This window comes from Orbicella faveolata, unplaced genomic scaffold, assembly GCF_042242905.1.
Source record: "Orbicella faveolata isolate gen_17 unplaced genomic scaffold, um_ofav_v1 contig_25, whole genome shotgun sequence".
NCBI classification, from domain to species: Eukaryota; Metazoa; Cnidaria; class Anthozoa; order Scleractinia; family Merulinidae; genus Orbicella; species Orbicella faveolata.
Window position 1 is genome coordinate 27,382,978 of NW_028301553.1, and position 14,381 is coordinate 27,397,358.

The window sequence follows — 14,381 nt, forward strand, 5'->3', positions numbered from 1 at the left end:
AGACTTTGTCGTGACGTCATCGACGCCATCTCGTCAAAAGAAACGGAGGCTCTGGGGACGAGAATGTGACGTCATCCAAAAAAAGAGAGACGTTCGCCCCACTCTCCATCCAAACACTCAAATATTTTGAGCCTACGAATTTTACGCTGAAATGTTACTCCTATGACATGCGCTAGGAAGCGTTCGCGAAAAAATCACTGGGTTTCTCGTTTTGCCCCCGAATTTCAAAACTGTTCAATGTTTTCATGATCCTGTTTCCGATTTTACTGGAAATTGAGAACCGCTGCCGTTGAGATTCACCCAATGTGATACCTTTTAATGAAAAACGATGAGTTACCCAGCTGAAGATCGACACGAACGCGATGTAGTTGGCGGCCCAGCACGGAATCCTTCTCAAGACATGGAAAAGCACGACAAATCTAAAGTTTTGAGCGCTAATCCTGGAGGTATTTTGCTTAGCTTTTACTCCCTTCCTTTAAATTTTTCTCATTTGCTGTAGTTCATTAAATCCAATTCGTTCGAGGCATTTGCCCGACAGTTAATTTGCCCAAGCAGACTTCATAACATCCATATGGTTTGTAATGTTTGAATTTTCTCCGATCCGACAAGATCAGGAACATAGTGTGATAAATTCACTAATAAACGCTTCTTCATTACTCTAATGCACCCTTCGCTTTCTAATATGCCAGTGTGGCAATCTGTGCGGTAAGTTTTCTTTTTGTTGTACTTCTTGTCGAATAACCGGCCAGGTACTAACTATACTCATTACTGTAGTTCCACGACCCAAAATTTTTAACCAAGCTGATACATGCATATTTCCGCAAATGAAATATTTCGGCAGTGTATGTTATCTGAAGACAACCTTACAGCAATATTTCTTCCAAGACTTGTTCTTTCGCACATCAATATATGTCAGTAAAATCAAAACCTTTCAGCAAGTTTACCTAAAAACACTGTTACATTGTATTTCCTTTTGTGGTCTTTGTAATGAATATAAATCAGCTCTTTTACATGTGTTTAGAAGAAATAAATTTCATTGTAATATGGCTTATGTTTGTAGCTGATATGACGCATGCCCTGATTAGCTAATTCTAGGGTATTATTCTCCTGTAATACCCAAGGGCTGATCAGAGGCCTGTAAAAACTTGTTAACCTCAAACATTTGGTCTCCACAAAAAAATCTCAAAACCCGGCCTTACCTTGTTGACCTTGCTATCACTCGGTCAATATGGCAAGGTTTTGGTTTGAGATTTTCCTGTAAAGAACTCACTTTTGGTTAATAAGTTGTTCATATTAAACCTCAATGACACTGGTCATTGCTATTAAATTAATTACAAAGGGCTGTACTCAGTTTATATTGCTCTTACTTTACCCAACTAAAGGAAGTTCAAATACCAGTCTACTTTGATTCAGTTTGTAACATTCTAATCTGTTGATCATACATTTATCAGATATTTATAATTCAGAGGAACTGTTTCAGATTCCTTATTTTAGCCTTAATGCAGTTTTTATCACTGAGAGGTGTAAATTTTTGAGGTCCATATGGATTGAATGTGCAATCTGATCATTTGAAAATTATCCCAGATGTTTTGAACTGTTTGACAATAAAAATAAACGGTAAAAGTTTGCGACGTTTCGACCGCTCTTCGGTCATTATCAAGCAAGATGTAAGAAGTAAAATTTGCATAGATATATATAGCTACAAAGAGGTAAGAATGTGTGAAAATTATTAATGAAGTAAAAATATGTAAAAAGTATGTAAAAGAATTTACAAAGTAGTGCTTAAAACAATAAAAAACATGTAAAACTAATTAACAAAAAAAAGAGATTATTTAAAATTATTATTTAAATTTAAATTATTATTAATTATTACTATTTAAATTATTTTATTGTATTTTTTTTTTTTTTTTTTTGCTTGATAATGACCGAAGAGCGGTCAAAATGTTGCAAACTTTTACCGTTTATTTTTATTGTCAGATGTTTTAAAAACCCCTTACTGATAAGGGTTTTGAACTGTGCCTGCTTCATTATCACTTGGAAAGCTCTGTACTGGCTGGCTGTTTTAACTTGCCTTTTACTAAAAAGTTTCATTTGGTAATTATTTTTGTGCATTATTGGACCTCAACTTTGCCTTGGCCCACATGGACAGAAAAAATGACTCAGTTAGTAGGGAACGCAAGAAAACCATGACGATGATAGCAATGAGAACATCACCAAACAAAAGGTTTAATGAGCAAAACGGTTGCTGTGCACATGGGTTATAAATCTTTGTACATTTCTTTGCTGTCCTCTGCAAAACAAGAATGTGAAATGACCAAGCTCTGTGTAGTCTGAGGAATGCTGACACTGGCAGCTAAGTTTTTGTATGTGCATTTAGAATTGAACACTGTTATTGCATAGTTAGCCACCTTTTGAGAGCCATTGGCAAACTGAACAGATCTAACAATTGCAAATTTTTTAGGTAAAATATAAATTCACTTTTGAATAGGCATCGTCCTTGCCTTCACCATCGTCATTGCTTAACTTCCCTTATAATCCATATCAGGACTTCACACCAGGTAAATAACAACTGTAGTAAGTTCTGCAGTACGTCATGTTTCTTGAGTGTCAATAACCATTGTCAGCTATGTTTTTCCTATGATGTAGTTCCAATGTCTGGCCCAGAGAGTGGAAGTTTTTACAGGCCACAAATTGACCAAGCCAATCTAAAGGTGAGGACCACAGTCTTTTTTTCCTTCTTTTATTACAAGATCCAATCACGCAGGCGCTATGTTGTACTGGTAGTAAATAAGGTCATGCCATGATGTAAAGATCATCCTTTACAGTCAAAAGGAGAGAAAAGCAGTCTTTTAAGGTGATTGTAATTGCATCAGTCAATTTCCATGACTGTAACAAAAAAAAAAACAAAAAATGTAAGGGCATATGGATGGCAAGGTTGGTTATTGTAGATTGTACACCTTGTATATTTGTTACCAGTAAGTTGGGTAAGTTGGTGGGAAGGCCAGTGATGTAGTTTGCATGGTAAGTAATACAGGCTCAAAAAAAGTGCTGTCTTGTTGGGGACAACTAGATTCTCCTCCTGGGCAACTTTTCATTCTCAATTGCCCGAAGGGCAAGGGATTAGGCAAACCATCTACCAACTAAATCAATAAAACAGCAAACTTAGAAATAGGTCACTTTCAATAAGTCTAGAGGACACAAACAAAAGAAAGGAATAAGCATCTCATTCAATTCCTTTCGTTTGTGTCCTTTAGGCCTCACTGCCAAGCTGAATTTTAACATACCGAAAACAGTCTATTGCCAAGGGCAAGCAAAATTTGAGTCCTACTTGTCCTAAGAGCAAGCTGGAATTCAATTTCTTTTTGAGCCCTGTAATATAGGTGGTAATGTAGTTGGTAAAATCAGTAATGTATGTGTAGGTGTAAGTTTGGTAATGTATGTAGAAAGTGTAGGAATGTAGGCAAGGTTGCTAATTTAGGTAGCAAGGTCAATTTTTACGGAAAGCAGCATGACAGCTGACTAAATAATATTCCACCTCATGCTTGACATTGATTACATAGCATCATTGATTTGCTCTGTTTTATCTCAAATTGTTAGGTTGGAAAGCCTCTTCAGAATCGCCCAATAGCTCCAGCTTCTGGTTCACTTACTGGAATGCTTCCTAGTCATCTGGCACCGAGTCTTGTAGCAAATAGCATGCAAGGCTTTAGTGCAGGCCATCCTCTTATAGCTTCAATGATGAGGTTTCCGCCACCTGCATTCTCTCATGTTCCTGCAGGGGCTGCTGCTGGTGCACTTGCTGGGGTGACACCCAGGAATACTTCTTTACGCAACCCAGCAATGCCCCCTACTGTGAAACCTGCAGGACTAACCAGTCAAGCTCATGGCAGTGGAGGTCAATCACAAGCACATGCACCTGTGACAACAAGCTCTTCATGTCCGTCTTCTTCCGGGACATCTACTTCTCATGTGGCTACTGTAGCAGTAGCTACATCCATGCATCAGCCAGGAACAGAACACAAGGCTGGTGAAATGCGTGAGCCGAGACCAAATTTGATGTCTGATTTGGCAAGGAGAGGGGCATCACCAACCGTCCAGCCTTTAGCTGCAACCCACCCTCCTGCTTCTGTCAGTAACAAAGTCATTTCCATTGTGCCATCAGCTTCTCTTCCTCAAAGCCATCCAGGGCAAAAACCATCGGTTCCCACTTTACCACCGCATCATCCCAGCTCTGTACATGCCAGTGGACCTGCTACAGGTGTCGGGGCGTCTGTCAGCAGCAGCATGTCTCACCTGCCACCGTCAGCTGCCGTTGGTCTGTCTGGTCTTTCTCAGCAGTCAAAGATGCTTCCATCCAATACTGTCAGTGTGACACCAGCTTTGTTGACAACCACGGCAAAAGTCTACACTCCACCTCATCATCTGGCTTTTACTGCTCCAAGACAACCTCCCATTTCAAGTTCTGACTCTATCATGGTATGTGCCTCCACATTTTTTTTTTTTTTGCATGTTTTTTATGGTACAAATTATATTATGATTTCCATGTGTAACAAAACTACATGTACAGTTTTACTAAATACCTTTATGAGCTGTTATTTTTATGAAGCTGGTGAAAATGGCCATGCCAATACCCACATACATGCGGCTCTATCAAGATCTCAGTTACTGTTCTTGAATGATTTTGGACTTTCATGTGCAAGTAACAGCTCAACGTAGACTAAATCCAGAAGATTGCCAATTTTATCTTCTTGACCTGGAGAAAACATTGTTGAAATTAAAACTCAACTGATTTAATCTCAAAAAATGCATCTAGAATATTCCAAAATTTGTATCAAAAAGTGTCTAAAATTAGCAAAATAAAATGATGTGAAAAATTTACTCCAAGCACTTCCCTTCTGGTGACCTATACAGGAGACAAGGAGATTTAATTTGTATCTGAGAGACTCATGTCAGTAACTCCAGTCAGTAACTCCAAGCTTCTAAAGTGCTAATGTTTCCTTGTAATATTTATTTTGTTTATAGAACCCTGCAGATCACGCAAGATTAAATAAACCCAGTGGGTCAGCATCCCCGGCAACGGTATCGTCGCTCCATACCAGCACTATTTCCACAGTTTCACACATGGGAGGACCATCACTTAACTCAGGTACTTCATGTCATGTTGTTGTTGTTGTTGGTAAAGTCTGCATACAAGCCAAGTGGCCCATCAAGCCGAAGCTTATCGTGGCTTCTGTAGCATGAAGGAACTAGGAGTATTTCTACTCCCCCTCTATTCCATCGCAAGGTTACCCCAGCAGTAATATTGCCATTACCCATTTATACACCTGGGTGGAGAGAGGTGCTGTGATAGTAAAGTGTCTTGCCCAAGAACACAACACAATGTCCATGGTCAGGGCTCAAACTCTGACCACTCGATTCGGAGACGAGGGCACTAACCATTAGGCCACTGCACTTCTCACTATTGTAGGCTCCAGCCTTAAAAACTTATATAATTAATTAATAATAATTCCTGTTATTGTTTAGCTCATGATGTGGTCATTTGGGATGTGAATTATGACAGCATGACTGCTTGCTGCTAGTCTTAATGTGACAATGAGCTTCACTGGGTTCTTGACAGCATTTGTATCATGTTCAGCTGCAATTGGTGGATTTCAGCCATAATTGTTGTAGCAAGAAACTATTCCCTCCGCAGGACGAAATGGAAATGGCACTTATATATAATGTTTTATGATAAGTGATGTTTCAAGTCTTGCTGTGGACTTGACAGTACACTCTTAGCAGAAGAGAGTTATACACAATAATTGTTTAATACTTTCAAGTACGTGTAAATGCTGTGTTTTTTTTGTTTTGTTTTTTTTTCATTTGCAGTTGTTGGAAATGAAAGTCGAATGGACAGGTAAGGGATTAGATTCAGTTTGTTTCAAAACCATTGATGTTGTATAATGTTATCTATTTGTCTATTTTTATTTTTATATTTTTATATGTGTAATACATGTACATGTTACTGTAAAGTAGCTGGTGAGCTGTTGCAGCCTTCACCCTCTTTGTCAGGGCTATGGCAGCTCATCTGCAATTGTATCTCATTTCATCTCATCTTATTGATCAGTCAGGATCTCTTTAATATGACTGTGATTTGTGGTGACATCTCTGTCAACAAAACCTTTTTCTAAACTTCAGAGCACATCAAGCAATACCACAGTTTCCATATCACCCTGGAATGGCTGGCATGGCAGGAATGGCTGGTCTGTTTTATCAGGATGCATTAGGTTTGTCGCATAAGGTGGTTCAGACTTTCAGTGCCTGGTTAAAAAAGCAATTCTCCATAGTGATTGATTCAGGGTTGTCACTAAGCACTGGCTGGTGGTGAAACATGCCGGCTGAGAAAGAGTTGATTGCCGGCTGGATTTTGGTGGGTGGTCACTTGGTAAAGAACAACAAAGGGTTTTTAGGTTATGCACGTACAATCATTCCATTTCTGAACCATGTTGAACCGTCTAAATGACAAGTTTGGAATCAATTCCTGACTACCTTGAGTATCGGTGCCACTATAAAGAGTAAAGTAATTGAAATAAAATCTTGTTTTGAGCACTTGTTCAGGGTGGTCTCTTTCTGTGTACTGCATCTGCCATCTTGGGAATGCGAAGCTTGGTAGCCCGGCATTCAAGGCATTGCAAAAGATTGGGGATGAAAATTTTGCTCCAGGTATCTTGTCAAAAATGATCACTGGCTCAATGAGAATCTTAGCCGAGAGACTATTTGCTCAGCTACAACCTTTGTGATTTGGGTTTAACACTGGAAATTTTAGGAAAAATGTATAAGCTCATCAGCAGTTTTGCCACCAGAAATGTTGCAGTCTTCAAAAGCCAGTATCTCCTTCAATATTACACCCAAAGAGGAGAAAGTTTAACCAATTATCAGGTTTCACAAGCCTCTCTGTTCAAATTTTTGAAGTCAATTTGAATCTTTTATGATGCCTTCTCTATGAAAAGTTGTAAACTATGTTCAATGTCAGCAAAGATCCCCATTTTGCAAACAGAAATTAGATGTATATCTACACACAGAATTCCTAAGAACTGTTTGCATGCTGTCTTTCTCTTTGTATACCACAGTACACCCAGGTCTTCATGCACAGTACCACCCACCAGCCTTTGGTCCAATGCAGTCTCTTGCTAGGTCGCAGAGTGTTGCTACCTCGGCAGCAGCAGCAGCTGCAGCTCAAGTCGCGGCGGCAGCGGCAGCTGGAGTAAATCCCATGCAGATAATGGATCACCCAAGACTCATTTTTCAGCCTTCAGCCGCTGCACTAGGTGTGGGAGGTATGTTTTGGTGTGACTAATGTTCATTTCTCTATGTGCTAGGACTTTTATAAAGTGGAGTTACCGTGCAAGAAGTTGTGCAACCAATGGAATTGATAGTTGGCGATCTTATTAAGCACCTGTTTATTGTTCACGAAAGTTGACCATCTTATACACTGAATACAAATATGGTGAACCACTCGGTTGGCCCGGGATGAGTTGCATGAAAGTCAGTCTAGTAAGGCCTCAGTGATTGTTTTGACCATGCATCCCCAGGAAAGTCTTGCTTCATTGTTGATCTGGGGTGCTTACCATTTACAAAAACCATGCGGTTGGAAATTTTAGGCGTAAACATTAAACAATTAAATTCGACGTCACGGGAGAGGGAATCACTATAAAGCATATCCACATCAGCTAGAGAGACTTAAAACAGCAGAAAAATAGCATCAACTCAAATCACAGCCCATATTTTCTGAAGCTTCCCAAACGGAATGGCGCAAACCATTTGATTTTCCAACTGTAATTTCCGGTTTTCCCATGTAAATGGTAAGTGCCCCTGGTCTGTGCTGTTTCACTAAACGTAGACAAGTAACATGATAAACATTCCCCTAATAGCAGTTACTTGCATTGTCTGTAGTGGGACATGCAGTGGTGTAATAGTAAGAGTGGTCGACTCTGAATCAAGTGATTTTAGGCTTGAGCTGTAGCTGGAGTCATTGCATTGTGTAAGGGGGAGGGGTAAGCCCGCAATAGACTAATATCCCATCCAGGGAGAATAGAAACATTTCTAGTTGCTTTATGCGTCAGGAACCAGGATAAGCTCTGGCAGCATGGGGGACTTTAGGTTGAATACAGACTTTACCTTTCCATTATTGGTAGAGTTCAGAGTTTTTCTGGTTCAGGCTGTAAAATCATTTTATTTTCATTTTCTGTGTTCAGCATCAGGGATAGCCAACCTGACTGGGACAGACACTCCAGCGACAGCAGGCATTATGGACATCAGTGGTGCGACAGCTGGCATCTACAGCGTGCCAATCTTTAACGTTCCTCAATCAGCTGGAATGCAGGCCGCCCAGCTTACTGCTCCAAATCCGAATGCGACATCTCCGAGGCCAAGTATCCTGCGCAAAAGAACCTCAGAAGGGTATATTGAAAACTACATTACAAACTGACTTTTTTTATGACAAGACCAAGTCTAGTTGGCACTCAGGGCCAAGTCTAGTCAACTGACCAGAATCAACCGGCACGCGAAGGTCGTGGGTCTGTTTCCCTCAGGGAATCGAATTTTTGTCTGTTCATCCCCCGCGACAGACTGAACACTTTGAGCTTATTGATAGGCTTGAATTCCTCCGCTCTCTCTAGTCCGGTCTATTGTCCTCTCTGAGAAGAGGGTTCAAGGGAGGAGCATCAGACTAGCTTATTGACTGAATAGGAGGGTTAGACAGGGAAATATTTGGCCCGTGATCATGGGGTATGGACCTTACTTCATTCGGGCTGTGGAAAATGACCATGAACCATGCTAAACCAGCTGTGAACTGATATAATATCTGTATGAAAGGGAACTGGAAATCTTTGTCTCAGACTAAGGCCCCGACCACATTAATGCATACTTTTTGATGCGTTTTCGCCTATCGTCCACACCAAAACGCTTGAAAACGCTGATGAAACGGTTTCGAAAGTGGAGCGTTTTGAAAACGTTCCGTTTCTAGTGTGAAAACCGAGGCTTTTGGAAATGGTGATGAAAAAAAGCGTCATATGCTGTCGCTTCCATCAGCGTTTTCAGGCGTTTTTAGTATGGACGATAGCGGAAAACGCATCAAACCGTCTCCGCTTTCGAATGAAAAAGCATCAGTGTGGACAGGTGAAAACAAAACGAAAACGCTAGTGTGGGCCAAAATATTTTGCTTCATTTTGGTTGAGAAGAAAACAGATACTTTCAGAACTCACTATTATGGTCGTGGCCTGACGTTGTTTGTTCTCTTGTAAGGTTACGCAAACCTCCAAGCCAACTGCCATTCACTGCTGAGATGCTAGTCACCACTCAGACTGAAGCGGCAGCCAGTCCCAGATCCGACAGTACACTATCAGCGCCACACTCGACACAAAATTCTCCAAAGCCTGCAAGGTAAGTACCAGCTAAGAACAATTTCGAGTTGATAGTTGATTTTGTCCTCTGAGACCACACTAGCTATTTATTCACTTATTTATTTACTATATAAGGTTTCTAAAATAGTATTGAAAGGCTAGATTAGTTTTGTATATAAATTAGAGTTGTTGATGTCAATGTGGGTTTTTACCTTTTTTAGGGCTGTTAGTACAATTTTTTTTTTTTTGGGGGGGGGGGGGCGCATTGGCCTTATGATTAACGTACGGTAAGCCGGATTGAGCAGTCCGGGTTCGAGTCGTAGCCAGGGTTATTGCATTGCGTTCTTGGGCAAGACACTTTTCTCTCACAGTGCCTCTCTCCACCCAGGTGTATAAATGGGTACCGGATAACCCTGCGATGGACTAGCATCACATCCAGGGACGGGGGGAGTAGAAATACTCCTAGTCGCTTCATGCTGCAGAAACCGGGATAAGCTCCAACTGTATGGACCACTGGCCTGACGCAGACTTTGCCTTAGTATAGTTTTTATTGTTTCAGGAGTAATTTAATAAATTGACGCGTTGAAGTTAGTTGCATAGCAACTTTCCCAATAAAAGCTGAAGGCTTACAGGACGCTTGAATAACTTACGCGAGAATTACCTAACCTCCCTAAAGTAAACACCACCTCCCGGATAAGGATGATTTTTGCAGCCAGTGCAACTCAAATTAGTGGCTATGGAATAAAGTGAATATAAGGTTTCCAACCGGAGAAAGCATAAACGTCGTTATGCAACTACTTCCGTGAAAAGAGCTTCTTAATGAGCGCCTTTACAATATGCTTCCAGAGTACATTTACTTACGCTGCACAGATGTACACAAAGTCTGACTAGAGGAAAATAGATGAAAATTGTCGTCTCTGTTAAGCACAAATTAAAGGACTGTTCTTTTGAACAATAAAATACAATAGTACAATACCTTAGGCTGCCTCTCGTATAAACCAGGTCTACATAAGTTGGGACGTATCTACACAATTCAGCACCCAACGTGTTAAATGCTAAGTTCTTCATTTGTGACTTGAGATTTACCCTTCAGTGATTCTGGAAGTCAGTCGAACGAGCCTGCTGCAGTCACAACGACCAGCGTCACTACAGCAGAACCACCAGCTGTCAGTCAATCTGCGCCGGTGTCACCGAACAAAATCAAGAGAGAACCTTCCAGCGAGGCGGCGCCCACGTCGAGCGTAACCACCAGTGCTGTGATGAATGGAAACGCTTCATCGGCCCCTGCTGCGCCTTTGCTTGCCAACGTCACCACGACGAGCAGTGATGCGGCCTCGCCAAGAAAGAAACCACGGAAGCAGAATATGTAAGTGTGTACGTTATGACTCAGATAGCGTTACGTTGTTGTAGAAAATTGAGCCCGCGGTGTTTGTACCAGTTGCTTAGTAACATAACGTGTGCTTTTGTGACAGCTGTCGTCGGTGTACTTCGTGAGCGCTCGGCTAGTCGCGCTGTTTTGTGATTGGATCAGAAGATTCGGAAATCCTAGGACTGCTCAAGCGACGGTTTTCCGCTTGTTCGAATGACTGTTCAGTTCTATTCGGTGGTTCTTTATTGAGAGAAGTTAGAATTGGTTTAATCTTTGAGAAGAAGAAAGAGAGACAATTTGTTCGGCGTTTTGTTTCTCTTCTGTTCCAAAGACTGTAAAAAAGTGCATGTACTGAACCGTTACTCTATCTAATTTTATAAACTCTACTCAAACGTTGAAAGCAATATTTTCACGATTAGATTTTGCGTTGCGACAAGACTTACGTCAAATTTTAAGGGAACCTCATAAAACGTAAAAACGCGAGCGTCGCATTTTAATTCTGACCATTACCATCCTCGCGAACGTTACCCGTTGTCACTTCTTGATGGGTTTGTCTCATCTATGGAGCTTTCCCCTACAAAATCAAAGCATTATTGTTGGTTTTTTTATAATCTTGGTACGATTTTTAACTTCTCGTAAATCTTGGATGCTCCTGTTTTCAGGGTCGCTACAGAAGACAAGTATGGCAGTAATGTCAACATGGAACCCGATTCGCCGACAGACGAAGATAAGAAAGCGAAACAAGATGAAGGTAAAATAATTTACTTCCTGACCTAATCACTCCGTGCTCAAATTCATCAACATTGTACTTTCCAGTTCCTGATAAACTCTATGTATGGTCGTGATTCCCCCAATCAAAATGATCTAATTTGCAATGGCGTCATTACTTTCAACAAAATGCGCCGACTTACATTACACAGAACCTTGACACGGTTAACGCTGTTTTGATTCCTAAGAGTTTTGCGTTCTTGCCCTTTTGGACAAAATTTTATCCTTGTCAAATAATTCTTTGCACTGAATGCTTTAAGTGAATATTTCTCATTTTGTTTCTAACAGCGGACGAGGATTTGAAGTTCATATTACGGAAAAGACCGAAGATCTCCATCGTTGCTAACTACAAGATAAATACAAAGGCGGCTCATAATCATTTCCAGCGGTATTCTGATGTCAAGGTCAAAGGTCAGGGGCAGCTAAGTACAATTTACACTTTAGAGACCGTTACGTAAGAGTAAAGAAATGCCGTCACGAGTTTTTTTCTCGCTTTAGTTCAGACGCAAAGCGCCCAACGATACGCCCCATTTCCCCTTACTCCCGCCCTTCCCTCACTACCCCCTCTCCCTTCACTTTCTCCCGAAATAAGTCCCAAAAATTGCCTTTTAGCAAAAGTTACCCCAGGAAATTTTTACTCCGTTTGATATCTGAATGTGCGGTTTGTATTTGTTGTTCTTCAGAGGAGAGAAAGCCCTCAATACAAGAGATAGCCAGTCAGAAGGGAATTGTACAGAGAGCAAACGGCTGGCGGGTCCAACACATTGCCGGGCAAGTGGATGAGCTGGTAAGAGGGAAACTGGGTCGAGAATCTCCTTTGGGCCATTGAAACTTTAACCTAACCTTACATTTTTACACTTTTCAGATCTCTGCTGAACAAGAAGTGCTGAAAAAGATGGGAGAACTCAGAGAGAAAATCCCGAAGGTTAAACCTGGACAGAAAACAAAATTCCAGGATGATTTAGTGATGTTAAACGAACTTCTTCAGGTGAGGATTTCAAACACTGGAACGGTCCGTCAATTTTAAACCGGAAGTCAATTGAGCTTCGAACACCGGAAGTTGTCCCCCAACATCTGTTCATTTGAGCTCAGTTATTCATAATCGTTTCAATATTCTTGATCTTGTGAAGAAGATTGTTTTTCTTTTTTTTTTTTACAGGGTAATATTCAAAGATCACAGCTGGTTGTTGAGCAGCTTGGAGACTCAAGAAAATCTATGGTCAAAGTAAGAAGAAACGTCTTTACTTTCCTGAGTATCATTTCTGTTGTTTATCGTGCTATTTCTAATGCTATCAGCGGGGAAGGATTAGATAAGGATGTTTCAGAAGTTCAGTCCTAAATCGACGGTATTGAACATATCAGAGAAAACAACGTATCTAATTGGTTGTTTTTTGCGCGGGATTATTCAAAACTCGGCAACAACCAATCACAGACACGACGAGAATTACCTCATCAGAACGGAATGTTTGACTCGTTCCCAGACTTTCGAGCGCAGAAATTTTTTTTGAGCGCGCGAGAAGAGACACTGTCTAGAATACTGTTGATTACCGTTCATAAATGAAGACTTGGTCTCGAAACTACAGTGGAACCCTGTTAATCCGGTCACCAACGGGCCACAAAAATCTGGCCGCATTAACGGGGTGGCTATATTAAAGGGGTTCTGTAAATAAAAAAAAAAATGACTGACTGAGCTTTTTTCCGGGCCAGAGTAAAGTAGCCGTAATAACAAGGTGACCGTATTAACAGGGTGGCGGGGTTCCACTGTAATTGTTCTTTCTTTTTCCTTCAGGTGCTGGATCACAGGCAGCGCGTCATGGAAATAATTCAAAAGCAGATGAACAAACGAAATCCCAAGAAGAAAAGCCAATAAAAGTAGTCATTTTATAGCGATAAACACCGCAGACAGTATTTTTATATAAAATGTGAATTGCAAAACAGAGCACTTCAACATCGTATTAATGGTGTAACAGTTCAACATGGAGGATCATCGCACTATTGCTCTTCAAAATGGAGAATGGAAATGCTTATTACTTTAAAGAAAAGAGAGACTTCTTTTACGGTTTATCAAATGAATCGGCTGGTGTTGGATTCCTCTTAACTTCCTTTATACCTAGGTACTAGAATATTTATTGGCTGTGAAATGGGAAGTGTGAGCAACTTTGAAGTAATTATTTCCATGGTCACGAAGCGATTTTCCGAGGAAACCGTTGCGTGACACCGCAAATAAAGGCTTAAGATTTGATTGCTTTGTTACGTAAGGAGATCAGCGCGCCAATAGAATAAGCTTGGAGTAAACCCTGCGTGACATCTTACTTCACTTTGACTCTGCTAAGCTCCCTTTCAACTACTTTGAGTAAACAACAGGTGCCTGCCTGGACTCAATTCTTTCTCCCCTTGAGAGAGATCTGGGACTGGGCCTCAAACATTCCATACTGATGACGTAACTCTACAGAAATCCCTTTCCTTTCTGATTGGTCGTTACTTGCGCACGAGAATTAAAGAACCAATCAGAAACGCTGCATGGGACTGTAAAAACACGTGATCTGTCTGGTGTTCAGTTTTTTCGGTCTTGAACGATCACGTGATTTGAGACGTCATTTGAACTTGGGCTAACTCCTAGAACAAAGTCTAACGTTTCTCCTGTCGGGGACATTTCACTCATTATCTGCTAGCTTCGGTTGTATGAGATTTTTCCCACAGCTCATCTTGCGACTCCATGCACTCGTAACCCCCACCCCACCGTACCTGTGCCACTTTGTATATAGTATCTAGTATGTTTAGTTATGATAGCGGATTGCGATTGTAAGAAACAGAAATGTAAGATATCATTTATACGTGATTAAACAAAAGATAAAATGGACGTT

The 14,381-nt window shown here is 40.8% G+C and overlaps 1 protein-coding gene across 1 annotated transcript; it reads left to right on the forward strand.

Moving 5' to 3' along the window:
* The first annotated feature begins 146 nt into the window (after nt 1-146).
* Nucleotides 147-14,377, forward strand: LOC110043661 (uncharacterized). Its single transcript, XM_089294033.1, has 16 exons — nt 147-446; nt 2,647-2,711; nt 3,598-4,476; nt 5,023-5,146; nt 5,869-5,896; nt 6,178-6,266; nt 7,110-7,316; nt 8,235-8,439; nt 9,283-9,420; nt 10,474-10,746; nt 11,412-11,500; nt 11,806-11,928; nt 12,201-12,304; nt 12,383-12,505; nt 12,677-12,742; nt 13,307-14,377. Exons 1-16 carry the CDS (start codon nt 329-331, stop codon nt 13,385-13,387), a joined length of 2,712 nt encoding a protein of 903 aa, XP_089150159.1. The 5' UTR covers nt 147-328; the 3' UTR covers nt 13,388-14,377.
* Nucleotides 14,378-14,381: the final 4 nt, after the last annotated feature.

Coding starts and splice junctions, on each gene's coding strand:
- LOC110043661 (XM_089294033.1), top strand. CDS start 329: ATGAGTTACCCAGCTGAAGATCGACACGAACGCGATGTAGTTGGCGGC. Junction 12,305..12,382: donor CCGGGCAAGTGGATGAGCTG/GTAAGAGGGAAA, acceptor TACACTTTTCAG/ATCTCTGCTGAACAAGAAGT. Junction 12,506..12,676: donor TGTTAAACGAACTTCTTCAG/GTGAGGATTTCA, acceptor TTTTTTTTACAG/GGTAATATTCAAAGATCACA.